Source organism: Pleurodeles waltl, chromosome 8 (assembly GCF_031143425.1).
Source record: "Pleurodeles waltl isolate 20211129_DDA chromosome 8, aPleWal1.hap1.20221129, whole genome shotgun sequence".
In the NCBI taxonomy this organism is placed as follows: domain Eukaryota; kingdom Metazoa; phylum Chordata; class Amphibia; order Caudata; family Salamandridae; genus Pleurodeles; species Pleurodeles waltl.
In genome coordinates this window covers 510,826,448-510,853,879 of record NC_090447.1, presented here as the reverse complement: position 1 = coordinate 510,853,879, position 27,432 = coordinate 510,826,448, and the positions used below count along the sequence as shown (strand labels likewise).

At 44.8% G+C, this 27,432-nt stretch overlaps 1 protein-coding gene across 3 annotated transcripts in view; it reads left to right on the top strand.

The window, feature by feature from the left end:
- Positions 1–27,432, top strand: part of LOC138250083 (E3 SUMO-protein ligase RanBP2-like) — a 580,259-nt gene that overhangs the window by 431,597 nt on the left and 121,230 nt on the right. For all 3 annotated transcript variants that reach the window (XM_069204483.1, XM_069204484.1, XM_069204485.1), the window contains exon 25: positions 25,786–25,887. In XM_069204483.1, the coding sequence (XP_069060584.1) occupies positions 25,786–25,887 (102 nt within the window). The remainder of the gene's footprint in view (positions 1–25,785; positions 25,888–27,432) is intronic.

Below are 27,432 nucleotides of genomic sequence, written 5' to 3'. Positions count from 1 at the left end.
ATCTCATAATAAAGGGCACATCTTCTGGGCTTCAGAGTCTCTTTGGAGTTGGGGATTGAAAGTTTTCATAAGTGTTCTGCAGCTCAGACTGGTATGGTATTTCAGGTTTACTAAATATACCTGATTTTATAGTTGAAATGTTTATGAATAACAGAATCAGTTTCCCACAATTCAGGTACAAGGTCATGCCAGTTCTCCAAAATTGAATCTTTCATATATTCATGTGCTTGAATCATTCCCAGTCATCCAGCTGGGAATCCACAGTAGTTTTAAATAGTAGTAAACTTCAGCCAATGAAGAGGAAGTCCTAAGCTATTCTACTTCCTTTAGAGGCCACCATAGCTCCACTCTACCCTCTGTGACCTTAGTCTGTTACATTTCTAGTCTAGCCTGGAATTGATCCAGCTCTCCCTTCAGCTTTAAGAGTACTGGAAGTTGTTTTCATGGTAGATTTTCTCTATAACCTCGCCTTTCTGGGCCAAGTGGACCACACCTCTTTCGCCATCTGTAATAATGACTGACAGAAAATAAATGTCTTTCTGTCCACAAATGGAGCAGGACTTCAAAAGATGTATGCTGGTGATCCACAAGAACAATGCATTTATTGCCTTTATTGAGTGCACAGGCCCTCGCTCTGTGAAATGTGTACAACTTTTCCTTCAATGGCCCTAAAGGAAAGGGAGAGGAGGTTGGCACCGTATGTTTTGGACAACAAGAAATACTCCTAAGGGGGATTTTCCCTCTCCTTGGGATGGTTCTGTGACAAATGTTCCACCAAGCGCTTCCACAAAGGAAGTGCAAAAAAGTAAACATGAAGGGTTTCCAGAGCTGGACTTCAAATCTAAAGCCCATGCAGCAACCTTCTCACTGGAAAAAAACTGCCGTTTCCTCTGTAAAACACCCCAGGAAGGACAAACACCAACCTTCATGAATAAAATAGCTGAAATTCAATTCCTTTGATGTCCTGTCCCAGAGGGGGAGACAGCATCCTTTACCACATGTGTTTATACCATGTGTAGGAAAGTACCCTCTTTCAGGCATGGTTAACCCCACTTTTTTGCCTGTTGTCCGTGTGTTTGACTTTGTTCACTGGGATCCTGCTAACCAGGACCCCAGTGACTGTGCTCTCTCCCTTCAAATTTGGTTGCTTGGACCACACACACCCCATATTTGGCATACTGTTGCCCCTTTGTAAGTCACTAGTATATGGTACCCAGGGCATTGGGGCACCAGGGGTTCCCCATAGGCTGCAGCATGTATTATGCCACCCATGAGGAGCCCATGCAAAGTGTATCTGCAGGCCTGCCATTGCAGCCTGTGTGATAGGGTGCATGCACCCTTATTACTACAGGTCATTGCACCATTTCACTGTAAGTCACCTCTATGGTGGGCCCTCCTAGCCCAGAGGGCAGGGTGCAAGTACCTGTGTACGAAGGCATCACTGCATGAGCAGAGGTGCCCCCATGAACTCCAGCTCCATTTTCATAGACTTCGTGGGTGCAGGGACGCCATTTTACTTGTGTACTGGACGTAGGTCACTACTTATGCCCAGCTACATAATGGTAACTCTGAACCTAGGCATGTTTGGTATCAAACATGTCGAAATCATACCCCAATACTGTTGTCAGTATTGAAAGAATAATTCCATGCAATCTGGGGGCTCCTTAGAGGACCCGCAGCATTGCTCCTTCCAGCTTTCTGGGATTTTCAGGGCAGCCCAAGCTTCTGCCAACCCTCAGACAGGTTTCTGCCCTCCTGCTGCTTGAGAAGCTCAAGTCCAGGAAGGCAGAACAAATAATTTCCTTTGGGAGGTGGGGGTAACACCCTGTCCCTTTGGAAATAGGTGTTGCATGGCTTGGGAGGGGTAGCCTCCCCAAGTCACTGGTATGCTTTGAAGGGCACATTTGGTGCCCTCCTTGCATAAACCAGTCTGCACCGTTTCAGGGACCTCCAGTACCTCCTCTGGCACGAAACTGGACAATGGAAAAGTGAGTGGCCACTCCCCTTCCCAGAGCTGCTCCAGAGGGTCCCTTGATTCTACCATCTTGAATCCAAGGTGGGCTAAGCCCTCTGGGAATATCTGAGTGACCAGGTCAGGCAGCGGACATCAGTTCCCCCTCCTGATAGGTGGTCACCTGGCTAGGTGACCAATCCCCCTTTCAGGGCTGTTTAGGGTCTCCCTCTTGGGTGGGGTCCTCAGATTCAACTTTCTAGATTCCAGCAGGACTCCTCTGCAAACCTCTACTTCTAGCCACTGGAACTGTGACTGGACCCTCCAGGAATGGACAGTCTACATTCACTACGAAAACACTGCTTGCAACATTGTTTCCACAGCTCCTTCAAGCTTTTGCAACATTTCCCCGGCTGTACATCCCATGAGGGTGGCAAGTCTTCAGCCTGCACTCCAAGGAAGAAGGAATCGCCCTTTGGAGTGAAGGATTCGCTCCCCTGCATCTGCAGGCACCAACTGCAACGCCAACCGGCTGCATGGATCTCCTCATCTTGAGCTGCGTGGATCCTGCATCACAGGTGGTGCTCTGGAGTGGTCCCCTTGGTCCTCTCTACCAGCTTTCCAACTTTAGTAAAAGTAAGCCATTGCCTTCCCACTCAGAACAGTACCACTGTGCACCTTGTCTCTTGCAGCTACCAAGGCTTGTTGGCACCTCCTCCAAGGGATCTTAAGGCTCTGTGTAGCCTCAGCACTCTTCCCTGCGACACACAGCCCTCTGCGTGCTTCTCCTGCGGCGTGGGACCCTTCTTCAGTTGTGCTGCATGGGCTCCCCTACTCCTGGGTCCTCTTCCAGTGAATCTCCTGTGGGGGGCTGCCTCTTCTTCTGGGACTCTCTGCCTTGCTGATGATCCCTCTACGACTTCCCCCATGGGTTGAGTCCTCCTGGACCTTGCTGGTCCCCGGCTGCTACACTTTTCATCCACTGCAACTTCTGCCTTTGCCAAGGATGGTTGGTGGTTTTTCCACGCCACAAACAGACTGCAGTCTTCCCTCCAGCGTGGGACGTCGACTGCATCCTCCAGGAACTCTTCACCGACTCCAGGGCTTCATTGCTGACTGTCTTTGTCCTACTGCCAACCAACTCCTGCAACCACAGACGGGTGGGTATTTGCTTCTGCCACCACCGGACACTCCTGCGACTTCTGGGCTTGGCCCCCTTCTTTTTTCAGGTCTTCCTCTTCAGGAATCCACCACTGGTTTCTTGCAGTCTTGTCTGGGTGTTGTATTATCTTCTTTTTTGTCCTTTTGGGTGGTTTAGGGAAAATCCAGTAACGTACCCCTTTCTTCCTGGTCGCTGGGGGGCCCCCACCTCTCATCTACACATTCCACCTTACCTAGGTAGGGGTCCTGCATTCACATTCCATTTTTTTGTATATGGTTTGGGCTCCCTTAGGGTCACTATTGTCTATTGTTATTTTCACAGTTTTTCTCTCACTTTTTATACCTTTTACTGACTACTAGTGTAAATGTTTGGTGTGTTTACTTACCTCCTTTTGGAGTATTACCTATTTAGTGCTTTGGCACTTTGTTATTGTAATAAATAACCTTTATTTTCGTAACACTGAGTGTTTTACTTCGTTTGTGTAAGTGCTGTGTGACTACAGTAGTATTGCATGAGCTTTACATGTCCCCTAGATACCCCCTGGCTGCTCATTCACAGCTACATCTGGAGAGCCTGACTTCTAGAAACCGCCTACATTTCACTGATAAGGGAACCCTGGACCTGGTATAAGGTGTAAGTACCATAGGTACCCACCACACACCAGGCCAGCTTCCTACACCATGCATATACCTTTAGCATGCATGCCTTTACAACAAATTTGGAAGCATAAGTAAATGTGTGAATGTTTGTGTGTGTGTGTGTGTGTGTGTGTGTGTGTGTGTGTGTGTGTGTGTGTGTGTGTGTGTGTGTATGTTTAGGTGGGTAAGGAAATAGTGGTAAGGGTGTGTTTGTGCTTTAGTTGTGGGAAAGAGTATAGGGTGGTGCGGGTGTTTTTAGGGTTATATGTATGTGTGTGTATTTATGTCTGTGTATATATGTACATACACATTTATAAATGTACACTTACATGTATATTGATAAATACACACATATATATACATTTATAAATAAAAAGTAGGGGTTTAAATTGCGTTATAAATACCTAACCATTTTGTTGTAAAGGCATATGTGGTTAAGGTATATTTGTGGTAAACTTATTGGGCCCCCGGTCAGAGAAAGCCAGGGAATGGATAATTTGGGCTGCAAGGTTAGTTTGATGGCCGTCACATCAATCAAAGGTACAGATGCCTTAGCAGTATTAGGCTGTTACGAGATCCAGATGTGGCATGACATCTCACCTCTACTTGACCTTGAATGACATGAAAGAATCTGTGAAGGAAATTATCAAGGAGAAAGCAATAACATCTGCTGCTGTCATCAATGCTGTAGAGGACGTAGTCAACACAGGTTTCTGTAAGCTTGCAGTAGCAGCTGTTTTGACAAGGCAGAGATGGCTGAGATCTACAGCATTCCATCCAAAGGTCCAAGCGGAGATCCTCAATATGCCATATGACAGACTCACTCTGTTTGGAAAACATGGCTGATGCCCTAGAAAGCATAAATACAAACCTGGATATGGCAAAATCCTTAGGAGCTCTTCAGTATTGACATCACGGCTCAGCCACTTTTCATGGTCAGGCTTAAAGAGGAGGTTTCTGTCATTGTGGAGGTCAAGGCCGACATCACCACTCCATACAACAAACCGAATATGACCAGGGATGTACAGCCGACAGGAAGCAAAAACAAAGGTATGGCAGATTGTCTGGATGGAAAAGGAGCACCTCTCAAATGCACTCCAGTGACAACAAAAAAAAGTTTGACCCCCACCCTCTCTCTCCCCACCAGCCTAAACTCAGCAGGCTAAAATTTACCGTTTTACCCCAGCATGGGAATCCATAACTTTGTCCCAATGGGTGCAGCAGGTTGTACAATGGGGCATTGATGTGAGGTTGCACAGAAACAGCCTCTGTGCCCTCCCAGAAAAGAACATCACTTCGCTTGAGGGAGTTACGACAGGAAACTCCTCCTCCTTCAAGGGAGTGATAGAAACTATCCCGAGATTCAAGGTTGTATGTAAGTCCGGGTCTTGTCGATGCTGAGAACTGGTAGTTCTAAAAAGGGGTCATCAAAACAGGGCCCTGTCTGGTTCTGATTTTATGCCCCGGCCTCACAAACTGATAGACAAGCCTAACAAACATGGCTCACGAATCGCTAATCAAGTCACACATTCCACTTCCGCCACAAAACCATTCTGTTTATGTTCGGTCTCTGGTGAAAAAAAAATTCAAAAGATCCTTCCATTCCTTCCATTGACAGCGTCTTAGTTCTATTTTTTTCTTTACTCTCAGCCATGTTGCACATCAACCCACGATGCTGTGCAACATGTCTAAAAAAACATTGACAAAGGCAATACATTTCGCATAGTTGATATCTTTTGGCTTTGCCAGTGCTTATTTCATGAGGTATTTATATACTGCATATCTGGTTTGCGTCAAGACCAGTAGTTCATTTTTCTGTTTTCCCAACCTAGACAGTTTGTACGTATGATTTGAAAACGCAATGTGCAATCCTGCACGTTACATGATACAGCCAATAAATCCCCGTGGATCAACAGGCTCGCATTCGCTCACTGCAAAGGAGAGCTGAGCCAAATACCAAACTCCTTTTATGACGTCCACAAACTGTACAAAAAACACTCTAGCATTAAATCTGAGTGACATAGCCAAATCTCTGTGTCTCAGAAACAGAGCACATTTTTCAGAATCCTCCACATATAATCCACTATGCAAATAATTGCAGAACGTTTTGAATGGTTATAAAGTGGGAAGATGTATTTGGGAGGGCTATGGCATGCACAGTGTAATAAAGTGCATATTTTGAGGCATAGGTTAGCATTCTTTCATAAATAGTCACATTACATATTCAGTGGAAAATCCACAGGTTTCCAAGTAAACAAAAAACAAAAGCTGCCTCATGAGAGAGGTTAAAGTTTTAATGTCCCAAGTACTTAATTTACTCTACAGTACATTCTTCCTTGATCTAGTCAGAGTGCATTGACTAGAACAATGAAGTAGACAAGGGAGTTAAGCAGATGCAAACTAAGTGAAATTGACCCCTGCTTACTATCCTTAATGTGATTACTGGATGCCTACCACATGTCTATGCCTGAGAATAGGCAAAAGACAAGCAATCCAAGAGACAAATTACAGAGGGAATTCACAACCTATCCTAAAAAGAAAAAAGTGCTCTGATGGAGGAGTGGGCCACAGGTTTGGGGGGGAAGGATGCTGGAGTGGGTAGGAGTGAGAGAAGCAAGCAACAATGAAGTGGGAGAGGGTGGAAGTGACAGGGCAGGCATCTACCATCTACGTTTGTGGTATTTTTAGAAATTAAAGTACCCCAGTGCCAATATTTTTCAGTCTTCTGGAGATGGAGGAAACAAATGCTTTTAGCTTAAAAGCAACTCTTCTAAGCTATCTCGAAAAAGTTGGAATCACAAAATGTCTGTTACATGATATCTTGATAACTGTATGTTCGAATGGAGAAGTGGTGATGTTTTATAAAAAGTGAGGAGGAGATTTTGCAACCTTGTACTGTCACTGCATTGTCTGGCTCATTGACTAGAACTTGCTTGACAGATAGTTTATGATGTTGCAGGGGTCAATCTCTTCAAGATTTCCATGCCACTTACAGTATTTCACAAAAAAAACAGAGGGAGTTTAACCTGGCCGCCAGTTAGCTGTGTGTACAGCTTCAGATGTTTGGTAAAATGCTTGATACTAGTTGAGTAGCATTCAGTTCCAGACCTTTGAAAGCTGTCTGGAACTGTGTCCCTGCCTTGTGTAAACATTTTGTGGATGGTTCCAAAGCCTGGAGATAGTATGAAGATCTCTTCAAGAAGCTTACGTCCAGTTCTTTTATTGGAGATTTGAGGGCAATGTGTGATTTACTTCATGAACTCAGACTTATCACTCTCTTTACAAAGGAGAGACATTACGATTATTGCCCAGAGCAATGAAGGACTCACCTGGCTAGTTCTATTCTTTGGCTCGTTCTATTCTTTGGCTCAGAGCAATCGAGGGCAAATTCAAGAATATTTCTCTTTTCCAGGGAATAGGTAACTCTGTTGATTTAATGAAAGGCAGTTTTACCAAAGTCTGTAAACATTAATAAACAATGTTCCCCAGATTAAGAGAAAAATCTCCTAGACGGCTTCAGCGTGGTAGATGCAGGAAACTTGCCTGCTGGTGACAAATGTATTATTTGTGCTGAAGCAGATGTTCAGTGTTCAGACTTTAAGGTGCCAGCAAGAGATTGTCTATGCCTTTAGGCTGTTAAAAGATTTTTCTCTGAGAGAAAACCCCTTTATTTCTTCTCCAACAAGGGCCTCTCTTGTAGATACCATTTGTTCGTGATTTTGGATAAATGCAGGGCTTCTCCACTCGGAAATATATGATGCAAAGCTGAACGTAAAGTGTTGGCGGGCAAAAGGTAGAATGTCTACTTATGAATGATGTTGTGAGAAACACCAGCAATTCAGACGCAATAAATATTTTCAAGGGTTTTTGGAAATCCTACAGTAGATTTCTAAGCAATGCAAGAAATGTGTATATGCTTTCTAAAGCATTAGTTGTTTTTAGTGGTCATTGTTAATAAATATACCGTTTTTCTATTTTATTATCCTTTGTTGAATGTGTCTTTATGAATTTCTTAAGCATTAGATTCTAGTTTTCATGATTTAAGCCATACCCCTAATTGTGCTGGCCACACTCCTTTAAAATGTTTGCTGCGCCCCATTAAAATGTTTGCTGCACACCTTTTGTATAAACCCCCGCCCCTTTTGTCATCCCACTTAAAGCCCTGCCAAGATCTCAGAAAATCCAAGAAGAACCAGGTTCTTTTTTAATAAAGAAGAAAATAGGACAATGGATGCCAATTGTAGACCTCGGAGAGCTGAACAAGTTCCTGAAAAATAGTGTTCTGGCATGGTTGCCTTCTAAGAAGTTCTTTGGGTGTTCCAGACAGGAGATGACCTCCCTGTATCGTTAAGATGTTTATTTCTGCATTCTATATACCGGAAGGACAGGACATACCTCTGCCTTTCAGTGGTGGGGCAACAGTACCAGTTCAAGGCTCTTCCATTTGGCTTCAAATCAGCTTGCTTGATATTTACCAAGTGCCTTGCACAAGTTGCTGCCTTCTTCAGATAACATGGACACAAAGTTTTCCCGTATTGGGACCACTGGCTTGTCAGGGGTCTACCAAGGGAGAGGGGGCGTGGCCTGAAGCCGATGGAGCATGACACTCATTTAGTAGGCTCCTGCCGGCAGACCCCATCTGGCACCATTCTGACACAATAAGCTGCTGCAGACACCCCCATTAAAGTCGGGGATACCCACTCCAGGAGTGCTGGATAAGACATCTTAATGCTGGCGCATATGGTGGTGCATAGTAGCAAGGAGCATTGACCCACGAAAAGTAAAGGCAGTCTCAAGATGGTGACCGGGGCCTGATGCAGAGAGTGAGACTTGTGTGATCACGACCAGTGTTGAGAAGGAACTCCAGATGGTGAAGTGTGGATGCCCCTGAGGCAAGCGGTAGGGGCTGGTAGCATGACACAAAGACTGGGCCCTGCGAACCTGGGGTGCATAGCGAGACAAGCGAAGACCATGGCTACATACCTAGTTGAGCAGAACTGGGATCTGGTGTAACAATGACACTGGAGCTGTGAGACGGGGATGGCTCCGAAGGAACTTATGCCTGCAGCAGAGTCCTGAGGCGAGATCGGCGAAGGCGGCCACTGCGGTAGAAGGACGTAGTGCCACAACCTCACGTTGAGGTGGGAGCAGCACCGCCCGCCTGGGGCGGTGAACATCGCTGGTGACCGACTGGATACTGTAATATCCTCTTACCTCCCCCATGTGAAATATTGGTGGTGGTGCACCTTGTGACCAGGTGCTGAACCCACTAACACGGATACAAGCTCCATAAAAAGCAAAATCTAACAAGAAGAAACCCTATAAAGAGACGAGCAGCAATTCCTTACCATCCCCACTGGCAACATTTAAGTGGACTCTCATACGCATACATAAAGAGGTGAGAGGCTTCTACCCGTGCATGCCACCTGGATTGAGGCCTACTAGAACTTTAGCAGACCACCTGGAGTGCCTCGGCACTAGGCCGCACAAGGGTGATAAGAGGGCGGCCTCCCTTGCTGTTAGAGGGCTTCTCTGAGACTGTGCCATGACAAGAGAGTGACTCGTGCTGAAATACCATATCCGATTGTGGGAGCTCCTGGACTGAACCGGGTGATGCAAGTCATTGCACCTAATTGCCAGGATGAGATGGGCCAGACTCGACACCAATGAAGAGCTCAAATTGGCCAGCACTGTGATTGCCTACTCTCCCTCACAGTGGTTTCGTCACTAGGGGGGAGTCCATCACCGTCACTCTGAGAGGTCCCCCCGTGGGAACCGCAGCCTGCCGTTCATGTAGCCTCCTGAATCGAACCCCCCCCCCCAAAAAAAATTATGGGGTAGTCTACCAAAAAGAAAGACCAGAGTAAAGGGGGGCCAATCTGAGGACCCCACTGCATCATATCTGTGGAAGGTGTCTGGACTGCTGGACCTGAGACCACTGGCAGCCCTTCCTTCCAGGACATATTACAAGCTGTCACTGCCTCCAGAGAGGTATTAGAGGCCAAAATGCACTCATTGGCAACAGATATGGGGATACTGATTGGTGATCATTGCCGCCTAGCTGAGCAAGTCACCACGACTGAGAAGGAGTGAGGTCAGTGATAGACTGACTGCTATGGAAACGAAAATCTGTACTTGGGAGAGAAGTGCTGAAGATGCAGATAAAGGTTCTGTCACAATAACGTAAGGATGACCGGACTACTGGAACGAGTAGAAGGAAGAGACCTAGTGGGCTAACTAGAGCACTAGCTCCAAAAAGAGGTGGTGGGAGAAGGGCTCACCCCCTTCTTTACTATGGTTAGAGCTCACAGTCTGGAGACGCGACCTCTGCCCCCCGGGGTCTACCCCGCAGCCACTCTTGACAAGAGTACTCCACTATAAAGAGCAAGACAACATCCTGCACCAAGAGCAACAGAAAGGAGAATTCAGCATAGAGAACAGCAAAATGCGGATTTTTCAGTACTCCCCCCTCAAGAAGTCCAGAAATAACGCTCCTCGTTCCTAGAAGCCGAATCCAAGCTTCAGCAGCTGGGCATCCCTTATGTGATGCTATTCACTGCTTACCTTAGGGTGGAAACGGTGGAGGGTGCACAGTTCTTCCAAACCCCAGATGAGGTGTGCAGCTGGATAGACCTCAAACAACCAAGAAACTCAAGCCGGGGGTCCACGGAGTTTACCGACATAGACCCCGATCTCAGCTATGTCCCCGGATGACCACCACAGCTGCCCCTTCAAGAGAAGAGCTGCAACAAGAGAATCAAAGTGGTGGCATCCATGAGTAGCGCCAAAGCAAGTCCACAACTATAGTTGGCGGAGGACGACTCACAAGGTTCTGACTCTGATCATGGTACAAATACCATTTGACAAACCGGATAGCGCCTTGCCAGTGGTGACCCCAGGAACATCAGATGAAATATTTAATAGTGCTCCCTTGCTAAGGATAACAGATACTCCACAAACAAGCCTGTAAAAGAGGGTTCTGGCAAAGTGGTGCTCACCGTATGCCACAAATATAACATTGCTTATCTTCACTGGGTGGGATGGCTGGATGGGAACCCTGGTAACGGCTACGAACCCTTCTTCTATATTGCAAGCATGCCTTCCTGCGAGCGTTGAAAATTGTTTGCTTGTTTGGATGGGGGGTGGTGTATGCCTGCTTGTCCTTGGAAGTGAGAGTTGGGTTGTAAGTTGTCGGATGTTTATAGGGGTGTTTAGGAGTCGTGTGCCATTTGTGTTTGTACAGCTACTGGATATTGCATTGCTAATGTTGATAGGAAGGAGGGAGGAGTTGTTGGGAGAGATATACACCTCCATACTGGTTTCTACTATGCTTTACAAGTTTTTGTCCTGGAACAAAAAGGGGATGCACACAATGCCAAAGCACTATAAAGTGTTCCCCTATCTGAACAGGAGAGAGGGATACGTGTGGTGCTCTTACAAGCAAAGCATCTCACAACCAAATAAGGAGCTGTGCTACATAGATGCTAAGGAGTCCAGGCCTACTAGACCACGTACTCTGCCTATGCCAGGGGAACCTTGATTTGGGTTAGGGCAGGGGTACCATTACAACATATTTGTGACCTCATTGACCCTGAGTGCCAATACATGGTGGTAACTGGTTGCCTAGAGGGTCGGGACAAGACCTAGCTCTGAGAAATATATAAGCTCCAAATATAGATCAGTACCCCTCCCTGGCATGCCTCTCTTGGTCCCCACCTTTTTTATTGGGGGAGATATAAACTGTGTGGCGAAACGTTTCCTAGACCGTTCACATCCTCTACTTTAGGATTCCTCAATAATTAGACCAGCGCACCACTTCACAGAATGGCGGAAACAGTGGGGCCTCATAGATTCATGGCGCAGCATGCATCCACAAGAGCGCGACTATTCCTTCTTCTCAACTTATAACAACCTCCACACGCAATTAGGCACCTTACTGTGTTCAATGGATGCCCACGACTTGGTACACAAGGTGGAATACCTGACCTGCACAGCCTTGGATCATATCCCAGTGCTTCTCCACCTACGCTGGGGGTGTCTCACAGCAAGCATCCCCACATGAGGGCTGAGGACCAGACCTATTAGGAGGCGATTAGAAATCTCATCAACCAGTATTTTACAGAGAATGAGGGTACAGCCTCCATGCCGATAGTGGAATGGGGTACCGTTAAGGCAGTATTAAGGGGTAAGTGCAAAGCAGAATCTGTGGGAGTCAGGCATACCTTATTGGGAGAGGTTAAGCAAACAGCAAAATCTGAGGGAGGAGGGAAAACGCAGGCCAGTTTACCTGGAATTGCAACAAGCACTGCTGGAAGCCAAAGAGGCAGTAGTGAGTCTTGTAAAGCGACTCCGCTGTTTCGATTACAAACAGTACATGATACGGGCTCACACAGAAAGGGATAGCACTGGCTTCCTACTTGCCTGGCTAGCTAACCCGGCCAAGAGAAGCTCAGTAATTGTGGAAATGCACACAGAGGAAGGTCACCACCTATATAAGCAAGGAGATATTAATAAACATTTCATGCACTATTATTCTAAACTCTGCAAGAGTCTGGCTGGGTATGCGGGGAGAGGCTACGTGACTTTATTGTGCCGGTCGCCCTTACCACTATGACGCAGGAGGAAGCAGAGAATCTTAGAGGAGACAAAACTCCCCAGGAGATAAAGGCAGCAATCAAGGAAATGGTGCGAGGTAAAACCCCGGGGACAGACTGGCTTCCAGCTGAATTTTATGCAGCATTTGTGGCAGATTGACACTTAAATTAACAGATCTTTACAAATCGGCAGAAGACATGGGTGTCCTACCGAGTACAACCCGAGAAGCACTAATAGTACCCTTATTAAAGCCGGGAAAATTAGTGCAGGATTGAAAGCCTATAGACCTCTTTCCATGCTCAACTTGGACTATAAAATTCTGACTAGAATTTGGCCACCAGACTCCTTCCCCTGATGCCCAGGCTAGTGCACCCTGGCCAAGTGGGGTTTATCCCAGGTCGCAACACAGCGATTAATGTCCACAGGCTTCTGGCGGTTATAGAGGATACTGCTTACGACAGTGGGAAGGCTGCGGCCTTCGCTGTCGGCATTGAGAAGGCTTTCGATAGGCTAAAATGGGAGTTCCTTTATGCAGTCAAGGCTAAGATGGTGTTGGGCGTAAAGTTTCACATCATGGATGTGATACTATACATGCATCCTACAACTAAATGCCCGTACAGGGCAAATGATCTTGGAGAATTATTCTGGAGAGAGAGAGAGAGACTAGGCAGGGCTGCCCCTTGTCCATATTATTTGCTCTGGGCATGGAACCCTTGGCCAGTGTGGCCAGAGAGGGAAGCTAATACCAAGGGCTCCAACTGGATACATATCATTGCATAGCCTTGTATGCTGACGACCTGGTGATCCTTCTCCCAAATAAGACCTCGGATCTAGATGGAGCCAGAGGTCTGCTGGAGATATTTGGCGACTTATCGAGTCTGAAAGTCAAATGGCAAAAGTCATTCCTGTTTCCCATGAGAGTCAACAGTAAACCCACCAGAAGCTCTTGGAGAGCTGCAATGGGAACCCCGATGCCTATCCTACACGGGGACCAAAATATACCACGATAGGAGGACCTGTTGGATAGCAATGTGGCCCAAGCCTTTAGATCAATCGGGGCCTGCACAGAGTTTAGGCGCACGCATCCTCTTTTGTTGGCGGGCAGAGTGCCCCCCCTAAAGATGACTATTCTCCCCAGGTTACTCTGTTTTTTTACAGTGTTGCCATTGTGGATTCCTAGGGCAGTGTTTAAAGAGCTTGACACTCTTATGACATCCCTTTTTGTGGGGCAGGGCAGGGGAGAGTGGCTTTTATGAAATTGGAAAGACCATCGACTGACGGTGGTATGGCAGTCCCAGAATTCAAGTCCTACTACCTGGCCACACAACTTAAATAGTATATACAATGGTTAGGGAATTGCCAGACCCGGTGGAGGAATATTACCCCCACATTAAAAACCTTGACTAAAACACTTCTCAGGGGTGTGGGTGTGCCATGGAGGATGACTCGCATGAATTCAGATTAATGCGTAGATTTTGGTATCACTGCCTACAGAAAACAGGAGCGCAGATCCCATACTCTCTAGCCATGCCTATGACTATGCTGAAGACCCTCCCCCATGGCGGTAGTTGGGATGGGATAACGGAATGGCTGGGGCGACACAGATGGGTAAGCAGGGAAGATTCTCCCATTTGAGGACTTCATTACAGATTTGGCTATCCCACAAAGTCACTTTTTATTCCACAGAGCAGTCACTGCGGCATTTCGTAAATATTGGAAGACCAGATAGACAAAACCCAGAAGACACGCTGCTAGCCAATATTGGGTCCTTTCGTCGGGAACAGTTAAGGCAGTCACATGCTTATATAGAGCACTGTGCGGTGACATGCTTCATCCATTAGAAACGTTACAGACGAAATGGTTGAGGACCTGGGGCCCCCATTCCTGATAAAGGCTGGGCAGTCGTACTCGAGAGACTCCAGAAGACCGATTTAAACTGATTAATTATATCATACTTCATAGGGCCTACCTCACCCCAGGCCATATTAGATACTTACACCCGGAGACCGTGGCGTGCCCCCATTGTGGGAAGATTGGCGCTGAGCTTAAGCACATGCTATGGGACTGCCCTCATCTGCAATAGTATTGGAGAGCGATTACCAGAGTAGTAGCAAAAGTAATTGTTAAAGAGGTCCCGGAATTGATGGAACATTGAATACTGGGAAGGTTCCCCCATACGGCTAAGATGAAGGTGACTTTTAGGTTCCAGGATTTAGCCTTAGTCTTTGCAAAGAGGCAAATAACATGACATTGGAATGCACTTGGGGAGTGTGGGGGCATTCGCATTGACGCCTGGCGCAGAGAACTTGAGAGATGGGCGACTTATAAAGGGGAGGTGCCCATCAGAGAAGCTAGATGGGGGGGCTATGCTGGCTAGAGGTTGCCCAGCTTGGGAGAGACTGGTGATCTGACTAAAAGAGCCGGAGGAGCAGTCAGAGGAAATTTCACCAGCAGAGACATCAGCATGTGCCGACTGGCTACACCTTTGAGTGCTACTGTGAGAGGTTAAAGACCAGACTAACTAGTCCGGATGGTCCTCTTTCCCAGATTTGAAATCTCGTTCCTTTTCCACGTATGCTACATTCTACTAAAAGGTTATTCGCATAGCCCAACAACTGTTTCACTACAGCGTGTTATGACCCTGACTCCGAATTGAGGGATGGGGGAGTTATGTGGGGAATGGCATTGTATTTGAAAATTAGACTTGCATCTAGCATTAGATTTACGCCTATACTAGTAAGGGAAGAGTTGTGTGAACACACCAGCCATCTTATGCTGTACTGCTATTCAAAGTTGTCAATAAAATCTGTTTACAAAAAAAATAGGGGGGTCCATCAAGGAAAGATGCAAGGGCTTCTACAGCTGCTGCATCAATCAGTTTTACAGGTTAGGACTGATTCTAAACATCAACAAATCCTCGGTGAAACCAAAATTAAGCTTTAGTTCTTGGGAGTGATACTTGGCACACATTTGGGAAAGGCATTATCCTCACTGGACAGAGCGATGAAGTTCCAGGCCACTGCAAATAACCTCTCCCAGGCAATCAGTCACAGCCGGGTAGTACAGATCTCTGCTAGGCCTGAAGTCGTCCTGCATAGGCTTTATATCCTTTTGCAGGGTCCCAATGAGACTGGTCCAACAAGAACTGCAAAACAGTCCAAGTCACGAGACCGCTGAAGCAGTCACTGCTTTGGTGGAATTTCTCCACAAATCTCAATCTAGGCCTCTCCTTCCATCCTTAATCGAGTAGAGTAGGGGTAACGACGGATGTGCCTATAAATGGCTGGGGGACCACATGCAGGAACTGTAGACCAGTGGCCTCTGGTCAGAAGCAGAAAAGATGCTCCATATCAATACGTTGCAGGTTCCAGCAATAAGACTGGGCCTGCAAGCATTCCTCCCGGGACTGGCAGTTAAAGCAGTCCTCATCATGACAGACAACAGGACATCAATGTTTTACATTGGCAAGCAGGGGAGAATGAGGTGTTAGCCTCTCCCAGAAAAGGCACAGCTGTTAAGGGGCTGGGTATTTTCTCAACAAGCTGACATCACTCTGGATAATCTTGCAGGGCGCAAGAGTGATCAGGTGGACTCACTCAAATAATATCAGACTACCACGAGTGGGAGCTCTAAATGGTGGAAGTGGATGACATCTTCAACAAGCGGGGTCACCCCACACAGAAATTGTTTGCCACCCAGAGCAACAACCAGCAACCAAGGGCCATGTATTTTCAATCAAACGGTACAACATTTTTGTACATGCCTTTCCTCCAATTTTACTTGATCCCCGGAGTCCTGATGAAGGTGAAGACAGATCACTGTACCCTAATTCTTACTGCACCGACTTGGCCATGCCAGTGCTGGTACAGCGAATTACTGAAACGATCTGCACTCTTGGCAATACCATTAAAACTACTCCAGGCTCTTCCCGAAACACAATGAAGAGATAATGCATCACAGCTTCAAGTAACTGAGCCTGAAAATATTGTACCCGCCCACTTAAAATTAAGCCACTTGAATCTGTCGAGTGAATGCAGGAATGAGCGCCTGCAACCACAAAGACGTACAAGGCCAAGGGGAAGCGCTTTTGTCCTGGTGCAAAGTCAAAGTATTCCATGCCGCTTATATGCATCTTCCAATTCTTGCTAGTCGTAGCCAAGTGGTCATAAATACTTGTCAATACGGGTCCATCTGGCAGCAGTATCTAGATTTAGAAAATCAGAAAGCACCTCATCCACTCTGTTCTCAAGAATCCTAAAATAGGTTGTAGGAAGCTGGTCATTTATGTGATATGCTGATACCATGTAAAGGGTTCAGGGGTTCCCCACTTAGTGGACAGAGCTTGCTATGCAATCCCAAAGTGCTCTATTTAGGGGTAGTGTGGTTGAGCAGCCTTAGCACAGAGGGTGCAAGACATCCACAAATACACACAATAGTCAATAAATGAGACACATGACTCAAGAAGCAGATCCACACCAATTTATAAAAAATAGCAGGTATTTTATATGTTTAGGCATCAGAAAATACCACTCAGGTATGTACTTTTTAAATAGGAATTATTTTCACTTTAAGAAGTAGACACAATGTAATTTCGGAGTTCTGTAATGTTATCCAATGGGAGGAAAAACAAGTTCTGCAAAGTAATAGAGTACAGCGACTCACAAGACAAATATCCTGGAGTTAAGGTGAGTACTGGGCAAGGTGCAAAGCAGCACCCACAGTACACCCTCAGCGGCACTGGGGCGGCTGGGTGCAGACTGTAAAAGAGTGTCAGGTGTCCAATAAGTTCCCATGGAGATCGATCACTGCGAAAAGAGGCTGCAGGCTCTGGCCAGTCAAGTTGAACCACTGAGTTGGTTTAAGCCTTGCAATTCTCGGGGATGGAAGGGCACCAGTGGTCCTCTTCTCCTTGGTCCAGGGTGGCTGAGTGCAGAGGTGCAGTGGACCGTCAGGGTAGCAGTCACTAGAGACGTTCGCGGTTGAGTGGGGCCTGCACAAAGAGGCTACAGGCATCCGAATGAAGGTCCCAGTGGGAAATCCATAATAGACCCTGTCTGTGGGGAGGCGGGGAGCCAGGATTGCACTGTTGGCACACTTCAATACAGGCTAGGTGGCTCGGGTGCAATGGTGCTGCTCGACAGTGGTTTTGGCGGTCCGAAGACGACTTCAGCGGTTCTTGGGTGACTGCAAGGATGCAGGGGAGCAGCTCTGCTACTCCATGGGAGTTCCCTAGTGCTGGGGTGAAGGCTGGCAATCTTCCCAGGCTTTTGGAAGTTTCAGCTGCTATCTGGTCTCAAACACAGCTTGTAAATAGTATTGTCACTATTTAGAGAATCATAGTCCATTTTTAATGTGATCTTTTGCAGGCCCTTTTCCTTCCCTAATTGTGTCTGAACTCCTTTCTGGTTACATATTGCACCGTACAGCTTTTAATCTGTAAGTGTAAAGAAAAATAAGGTAGTTAACTAGTCACATGGGTTCTCGCCGGAATTTGTTATTGCTATGCAGACAGACGCCCACCACGTCTAATTAAGATTGTAGGCTGCAGGAATCTAAACACCATAAAAAACACTAAACAGAGCCTTTGTTGAGGAGGCTGCTTGCATCTTTTTAACTAAGGAATGGGGGGTTTAAATAAGAAAATGATTGCCTTTGAAATGTGTCGCTTCAAGTTCAGTATGAGGATACATCATAAGCCAAACCTATCATGACGAAAAATATTTTTACAATAACCTTTAAAACAAATGCCACAATGAAGAAAATACCTGACACATCCATTACACTTATTCGAACTACAATCCTAGTGTTTAGTCTAAATTTAATTGAAGACATAGCCTCATTCCTAACCCTGGATATGACCCAGCCGTGAATTTAAACCTTTCCCACACCTAAACTAATCTTAATCCTTTCCCTACCCCTTCACCCTAATCCAATCTTAGTTCTAACGCTTGCCCTAATAACATTTCACTGTATGCTCTGTACATAACTAACAAAAGTATATGAATGTTAAAAACATTTATTTTTCTTCCTCATTACCAAAGTCAAACAAGTCTTTCAGTTTTTCTTACTTGAGCATAATGGGTTTAATCAGCATCCCTTGTTCATTTTCTCTTCTGTTATACATAACTCATTGCACAGCGCTGCTAATCCACCCAGGTAGTTGAGTTCATTACGTTTATTTCAGGAACTAGCCCATAAAACATGTCATAACATTATAAAATCACCTATTGAAAAACTGTATGCATATAATTAATTCTGCTTAAAATTTAACATGCAGCAGACATTGGGTACTGATAGAATAGTATAACATCTGCAGTTACAATCTTAAATATTAATTACGGAGTGATCCATAGCAGCTAATAGTGAAATCAAGTGCAAAGTTCAATCTGATTGCATAGAACCATGTTGGTAGACATACAACAGGCATACGAACATATACAAATGATCAGCAGTAAAAAAAAATATTAAATAAAATTGTAAAGAGAGTGACCTAAATTGTCAAAACGTGATACCCATTCCCCTTCCTGTGTAACCACATCACATATAAATATCAACTTAGTCCAAAAACGTCTTCTAACGCATGATTACAGAGTGCATATGCTGCCGATTTGATTTGGTAGGTTATTCATTTGCTTGTAAAATTACTAACCAATAATGTACCCAGGCTGAACTTTTAAGCAAAGTGCAGGCCTGTGGCAGTTGGATTGCATCCATTTACTGTTTCAACATGGCTGTGCTCTGATGGATAGAAATTCTCCCACCAGCCCCCAGATTTAGCATCAAAGTGATGGGCAGTGGCTTTACTATTCCAAAAAGCAGTTTTTACTGCAACCTTAGTACCATTATTGATAGATTAAGGGATTTATCCAGTAACTACTTAATCTCAGGCCATTAAGATGGAATTCAACATATGCAAGCCAAGGCAAAAGGTGTGTTTTGCCCGAGTTCAAGACTTCCTCTGCGGCAGGCCTCTATTGCTGAAGCTCCGGGGTGAACCACAACCTAACCCGATGGAGAAGGGATTTTATCAATACTACTTCACCAATCCTTTTGACCCCTGTATCAAAGAATATAGGGGTGCTCTGAGGTAATCTAAACAGGGATCTCAGAAAGCTGTTCTCTTTGAGGGTCAGACCACTGATGATTTCAATCCTCCAAATTTCGGCCCCACACAGGGCTGCTGCCTTTGCCCTATAGGCTTCAGTGGTGGGAAAGACAGATTTGGGGGCGGGGTTGCCTTGTATCTCTTGTTTATTATCGCTGAAGCGTTGTGAAGCAAAGTTAATTCACATTTTTTAATGTGAGGTTTCCAATTTCTGGATTTATCAATTCTGACTCCCAAATAATCAAATTGATCAACTATGTGCAGTGTCAACCCTTTCATTGTGAACCCATCTCTGCTTGATTTATGGGGTTTGAATACCATGAATTTAGTGTTGGTGGTGTTCACCTCTAACCCGCAAAGATCACAGAAAACGACAAACTAAGCAAATTTTGGAGCCCAGACGGGGTTTGAGATAACAGAAGCGTCTTGTCTGAAAATAGCCCTGGGATGGGACAGCCACCCAGCCTTGGGGGGTCATGAACACATGGGCTAAGAAAATGAATAATGTCATTAATATACAAAGAGAACAAAGTTGGCGCAAGACCGCATCCCTGACGCAGTTGTCTATGCACTAGGTCAAAAGCAGCCCTAAGGTCCACAAACGCCAAATATAAGTGGTCATTGGAGAGCCTAAGGTATTTCCAAACAATAAGATTTAATCGAAAGATCTGATTGACTTTGCTCAGCCTGGAACAAAAGCCTGCCCAAAGAGGAGAGTGAATAGAGGCCTTATCAACCCAGTCAAGTAGTTTAACCAGAACTTGATAGTAAAACATCTTCTCTAGGTTATCAATTAGGCTGAGGGGCCGATAGTAGTTTGGGACTAATCTGTCACCTTTTTTAAACAATGAGGTTAACTCAACACCACACCATGAATCGAGGATTTTGCCTCCTGCCATAATCCTGTTTGACAATGCATTTATTTAGGGGTCCCATGTAGAGGGTTCTGAGCGAAACAGATCTCCTGGAGCTTTATCAGGGCCAGGTGCATTTGCGCTGGAAGTGTATAGGATCGATAGCAGTTGCCAGGTGTTGTGCATCTGGCAGTCTTATCTCATTTTCTGTACTGATTTGGGCATACATATCCATAAAGCGTTCCACTCACTGTTGTGATTGAATATATAGTTTAATGGAGATATAGGCTTCGGAGCTGTCATGAGCGATTATTTGCCACAAGGTCAAGGTTTGGGAGTCTTTGTTTCAATGCCTCACCCAGGGCAAACCAATTTGAATTATTCCAACTCTGTTTGGTAGTAGTGATCTGTTTGCATTGCTCGTTCTAAATATAAATTGCCTCTCGGGTTGCCTTCTTAACAGCTTCAATGAATTGCCCTTTGGCCTTACGGCACTCAGGGTACCATGCTGAACAGTGCAGTTTTTCCATTTTACTCCATTGCACACAAATAGTGCAGGACCTTAAATAGGTCTTCATGGAGATCAAGTATAGGAGCTGTATCTGATGGATGCTCAGTGAGAGGTTCATTGATGTCAATAAAGGTGTTATAAACTTGTGTTAGAAGATCAATGTCGAAACATAGCTTGGACCATTTAGTGCATTTTCTGTGATTATCCAATGTCATGATTGTCTCTGATTGTGCTCCCAAATCAGTGGTGTTACTCTACAGATTACCTTTCAGAGATGGCTTTATGATTGCTACCCAATTTATTCAGAATTTCAAAATCAGTAGCTGCGTGCCAGAGGTCCATGTCTAAGAGTACATAATCAATTCTGCTCTGGCTAGCGCACCGACTGAATGTGTAGGCACACTCTCTGTCAGATGTGAATCTCCCATTACAGGCTTGCAACCCCTTATTCAGAGTAATTGACAATAGTTGTACGACAGAGATTGTCCATGAAGGTAAAGGTTCACTCTCCAGTAAAAGTATGCTTCTGGCTTCGTCTTCTAGGTCAGTGGCTGAAGCCAAGTCATCCTGTGGCTCAAATGAGGTATTAAAGTCTTGGGCAATTATGAGAGATGCACTATCCTATTTATCAGAGTTGTTGGTTGAGCATTTTTAGCGTGGGTGATTCTTTTTCTCTATGCAGAGCGGATGTATACATTGTATAAATCTACCTTACTACTGTTTCTTCCCCTTACAGACATACTCAAGATATTATTAGTGAGCTCTAATCTTTTTAAAGTTATGTTTGGCATATTTCTTGACCCAAATTAGAATGCCACCAGAAGGGTGCCCAGCTCTGGAAGGTACTGCTTCTACACTAAAGGTATAGTAACCCAGTCTGATATTTTTCTACATCCCACGTCACTTGCAAAAGATTGTCATAAAGGCTAATGAAGGTTCCCCAATCTGGGCTTGTCATTTTATTTTCTAATGCTGGCCTGCAGTGTTCCAGGACAGTAATTGGAGAGGGGGAAGGGGCTCATTTGAAAGCATGATGGTGACTGTCCTGATTTACATGGGAGAAGAATGTAGTTGTTTGTGTTGGTGTTTATGGATAAAGGATGATGGGAGTTGCTTTGTAAGCTACTAAGCTGTAAAGACTAGTCACAGGAATTAATATTGGTAAGATTTGAAAACTATCCCATAATTTACATGATGAAGTTTGGGCCTAAGAGTACGCACTTGCTTGTTAATAGACATTACTTGATACAGTCAGTCAGCTTCTTTTGATAGAGATTGTACAGAACTAACAACTTCTTGGGGGTTTGAGTGAACTGTCACTAACTCCAATTGAATCGCTGGGAGGGTTTTGGGCAACTGTTTGCTCAGGGTTACTTGCATGATGGGGACCCCTACTCCTATTTAAACTGTCGGGTTGCATGCTTATAGTGCTCTTAACTTGTATATTAGAACCATGAGGAGAGAAAGTAGGGCTAAAAACCAATTTGCTATGGTATGATTTCTCAGGGACAATTTAATTGTGTAGTAGTCGTGTATGGCTTGACAAGGGCTGTTCATATGTTATGTCAGACTGTATTAACGAAAGACATTTCCGAATCCAGTGGGTCACTTTGTTAACGAGGGACTCTGGACTCACTTTAGCCTGCGTTTAGTTTTGGAACATAAGAGAGCTCCAGAGTTACCACCTGATCACTCTGCTCCCGTTCCCCACCAAACTCCTGGAGAAGGTCATCAACCTCCAACTCACTGAACACCTAGAGAGAAACAACCTGCTAGATCCCTCCCAGTCAGGCTTCAAAGCCAGTCACAGCACCAAGACAGCTCTGAGCGCAGCAACAGAACTTGCCCCTGCCCCCTCCACCGACCTCACAGGTAAAGCCCACAATCTGCAATGTCTCCCAAAGCTCCTCCCTAAGCTCGACTCTCTTCAACGTCTACATGGCACCACTCGCAGATGTTGTGAGATCACACAACATCATTATCTTCTACGCTGCTAGTCCGCTCTCTCTCTCTCTCAACGGACCCCACCAACTTCCACAACTGTATGAAGAACATATCCGTCTCAATGAAAAACACCTGCCTCAAGCTTAACATGGACAAAACGGAGGATCTGAACTCTGGCAGACACGAGACCCTCTGGAACGACTCCTGGTGGCCAGCAGAGCTTGTACCCACCCCCACACTGAAATATCACACCGCAAACTCGGCATCATTCTCAACAGTGAACTCTCCGTGAAACGCAAGGTCAACGACATTTCCTCAGCCTACTTACGCACGCTCCGCATGTCTGGCAAGATCTTTAAGTGGCTCCCCATTGGCACGAGGAAGATAGTGACGCAGACTCTCATCACCATCCGACTGGACTACGGCAACACAGTCTATCGAGGCACCACCACCGAAGTCATGCAGAGACTCCAGATGATCCAGAACGCAGCTGTCAGACGGATCCTCAACCTGCCCAATAGAACCCACATCAACCAGCAACTGAAGGACCTCCATAGCCTCCTGACTCAGAAAAGACACCACTTCAAGCTCCTGACTCATCCCTACAAAGCCCTCCATAACCAAGGACCCGCCTGAACCACCGCCTTCACCTCCATCAACTGACCAGAAACCTCTTCTCTGCACACACCGCCCTTGCAAAGATACCACGCATACGCCGTGCCAGAGGACGCTGCTCCTCCCACCTCGCCGCCAAAGCCTGGAATGTCCTCCACCTCTGCTATACACCCTCTTTGACCCACTTCAGAAAGGGACTGAAAACCTGGCTTATCCAATAAACACCTGCAGGAAGCACCTGGATACCCACTCGGGGGACAAACCACACTATACAAATAACACCTGATTGAGTATTTGATTTATAAGTCATTTAGATAAAAGGTTCCTTAGACCAATCTGTGGAGGCAATAACTTTCCTGACAGGTACAAATGGAATATTGGGCCAACTAATGAATCTGGACCTATCCGAAAGGTGCATATATCTAACACCATTTGAGGGAAGGTGGTCTTACATGACTCGGGGCTGAGGAATGATCCCCCCCCCACCAGTGTGCAGCCTTAACTTTAAGGCTAGTGTATTCCCCTGACCTTCGTGACCACAACTAACTTTGTGTGAGCTGGCTAGTTGGCATAGCATTAGAAATATTATATTAATTATTATTAATATTTATTTGCTTGGGCGATGCCCCCTCTGTCACATTCACTAGTCTTTGCTGGCAATTGAATTTCTTTTATGGTGACTGGGTTTGACATTTCCAGTGCTTTGTCACTCACTGTTCAAACTGTGATTTTTAAGGCATCTAGTGCAGCCCTTAGGGTACTGACAAGTGCTAAAAGGTCCTCCAAGCTCATAGTGGCAGTGATTCTGACAGGCTTAGGAGGCAAGGGATTCTTGAGGTGGAGACTGGCCAACAGGGTAAATTGGTTTCAACATGGTACATTCGGACAGCAAGTTTAACAGTCTTGCTTTGAACTGGAAGCAGCTGGACACTAGAGGAGTTTGGAAATCGTGGGGCTTCTTGGCCTGTAACAGTTAAGGCCTGGGGAAATGACTGATTGGGAGGTTGACCGAGTATGACTTGACGTATGCACCTTCCCTCTTAAAAAAAAAAAAAAAAAAGAGGTTATCTTTGGTTTGGTGCTAGGTGAGCCAGACTGTTTTAACCCTTTGGTTAATAAGTCTTCTACCTCCTCAATCAATGTCCTTTAAAGTACAATTTTCTGTGTCATATTTCTTTGCCAGCTTAGGCTCCTTTTAGTGTTCAGGAATGGAGTCAGCAGCCTTCCTTTCACCCATAGTGAAATCCCTCTTCATGAATACTCACTGTGACAAGTGGAGGCTACTTCACCAAACAGATGGGCCAGAGTGGATGGCCCTGCCTCTTCCTGTCTGACGGGCGCAGAACAGACCTGCCCTTGGCCTGAGCTTAGCCAAGGTGCGTCATGCACAGCAGGATTACTGTGAGCGCGGAATAGCGTGTTTCGGAAGCAAGCCTCGCCCCCTTGCTACTGCGATGTCCGGTAGAGCTTGGAGTCCACCAGTGAGGGCGACACAGTATTTGGGGCATGGAGCCCCTTATCGTGTGCAAGTGCTCCCAAAGATGATGGTGACCTGCCCAAGTAATTCATTGTTTTTTCATGGACTTCCAATGTCACTTCTCTTTTTAGGTTGGTCATTTTTGTGCCATTTGTGGGGAATCGTTGTCCTGTACTTACTTTCAAGCGCTTTTGGCCAGTCTTCCAGCCATGGTCTCCAGAACCTTCAGCTATTGCTGTGAGACCTTGTCAGTCACATCATGAATAGTGTAAAACACGTTTTTCATTGTCACTGTCTTTCAATTGGCTGTTTTTCTCTACATTTACATCCTACTCCATTGGAATGCATGACAATTTTACATCTGAGCTCAATCTGTAACACAGGGTAGTGTGCTCTGACAAAAACATCAGAATAGTGGATGCTACAGAAAAGGGGTTGCTTGATTTTTGGTTGCATCCATATTTCAAATACTTTTATCTGTGACGGCTTCCAACAAGCATTAGCAGAACTAATAGGACCAATGTTTGTAGTGCATGCACACAACCAATCAGCACATCATACAAACGTCAAACCTTTTGGCTTTGCCAATACTTGTTCCACCAGATTTCCAGCTGACCTTTGCACCTAAACTTTAGCCAGAGATTGCATTCAAAGTTACTTTGCCCATCAATAGGGCTCAGTTATACAGCAACCTAATCATATATTTGGCGTATGGAGCTGGTGGTTAAGGAATAGATTGTCTCCCAAGGCCTAAATGATAACTGTACAAGTTAAACATGTTGAACCCAGGAAATATCTGCAAATTACTTCAAAAGAAAAACTATTTTCAAATGAGTTGATCTAAGGTTGGATATGCAAATGTGAAATTATTTTCTATTCCCATGATTGCTGTGGTATGTTTTGACTTTAACATATTTTTACTATTCATTTTAGGGCTGAAGAACTTTGACCAATTTGGATTTAGCTCATCGACTGGCCAGTCATTTGCAGATTTGGCTACGAGTAATTCTGGGAATTTTGCTTTTGGCAGTACAGGTACAGTTTAAGTATTTGTTTCTGTATTACGTGAAGGGCAGGGTATTGTGTGTTACATTTCATGAAATAGCAAATGCTCCTTGAGTTGCCTATTCCTGAAGGGAAGAACTTGTAGTTCATTTTGTAATGACATAGTAGTAGGAAGTTTAAAAAATATATATTTTGATTAATATGAGCAGAGTTTTCCTCCCATGTTAACTTTGTTGTGTCTGATGTCTGTTCATATTCCATCCAATTTATATCACTGCAAAGCATATACATTATGCAGTCTTTCTTTATTGCTGCTTAAAAGATTTTAAGGTGTGTGGTAGTAAACAACACATAGATTAAAAATACAATTCTAAAAAGTAATCTTGATTTTAAAAATTGCATATTAATAATCCATTTTATGTGACGCCTGGAGAATGGAATTCATCTTGAGGTAGAACATACTGAATTTAAGATTACTTCAGAATCATTTCTTAGGAAGTTTCACTTAACAGTAAAATTACTCTATGCTAACAAAATGGTGGTGAGAAAAGGAAGGATGTAAACCCATTAGTTCAGAAGGCTGTTTACAGGCTAGACTAAGTTTCTGGAAATTAAGTGCTTTATGTCACATAGTATAGAAGTCAAGGGAATGAGGCATAGAGAATAATGTAAGTCATAGTGGAATGAAGATGGTTTACATAGTGGTATAAGAAGGATGACTAAGGATTGTATTGTGATGGGATAAGATGAATTTGGTGGCACTGTTCAAAGAAGTTAACAAAAAGTTGTTTTTTTTTACAAAAGCATTTATTTAATTTAGTTGGTAGCAAATGACATCTGTATTTATGTCTAAGATCAAATGTCAAGTAGGTTATATCATTATCACCATACAATGAACCAGCGTCTAAAATCAGGTAGTGAGGAAGTGATCAGGAGAGGCCATCTGTATATCATTCTCGCCTGTTGTGTGAGAAGAGTAATTGTTCGTGAGGTGCAGGCCTGATTGTGATATTGAGTAGCATACAATGTAGCCCACACCTACTAAGACAGTACAAACCCACGGGATAAAATGATAATGTAACTGGGTTCAGAGTACCAGAAAATGGAGCCTGAGAAATTATACCACAAATAACACTTTTATTTCAGTGGTTTTATGAGCAATTGTGTTAGGTGTATTGAATATGTTAAAGCTAGATGCTTTCTTGATGTGGGCTGGGAGAATATTGAGACACTTGGTGCTTTACCTAAGAGAGATCTGGTCAACATTTTATTTCTTGCAAGGGAAGGCAGGTTTGAGGGTCTGACTTAAGAGTTTGTTTTTGCACTTGTGTAACCTGGAACTTTCTCTGTTTCCGAGACAAGTATTTGGGAATGTTAAGCTGCAGGGATTTGCATGCAGGGTATGCTTTTTCCCCATTGTCAAGTAAGTAATCCTTTATTGTGGAGTTTATTAGAACTATAACAAACTTAACATCAAGCACATTTCTTTCCTCAGTACAAAATGTATATCCAAGTTAGTCACAGAGGACCTTACAAAGCCTCTTAATGTTTCATATGTAGTCACAATAATCTAAA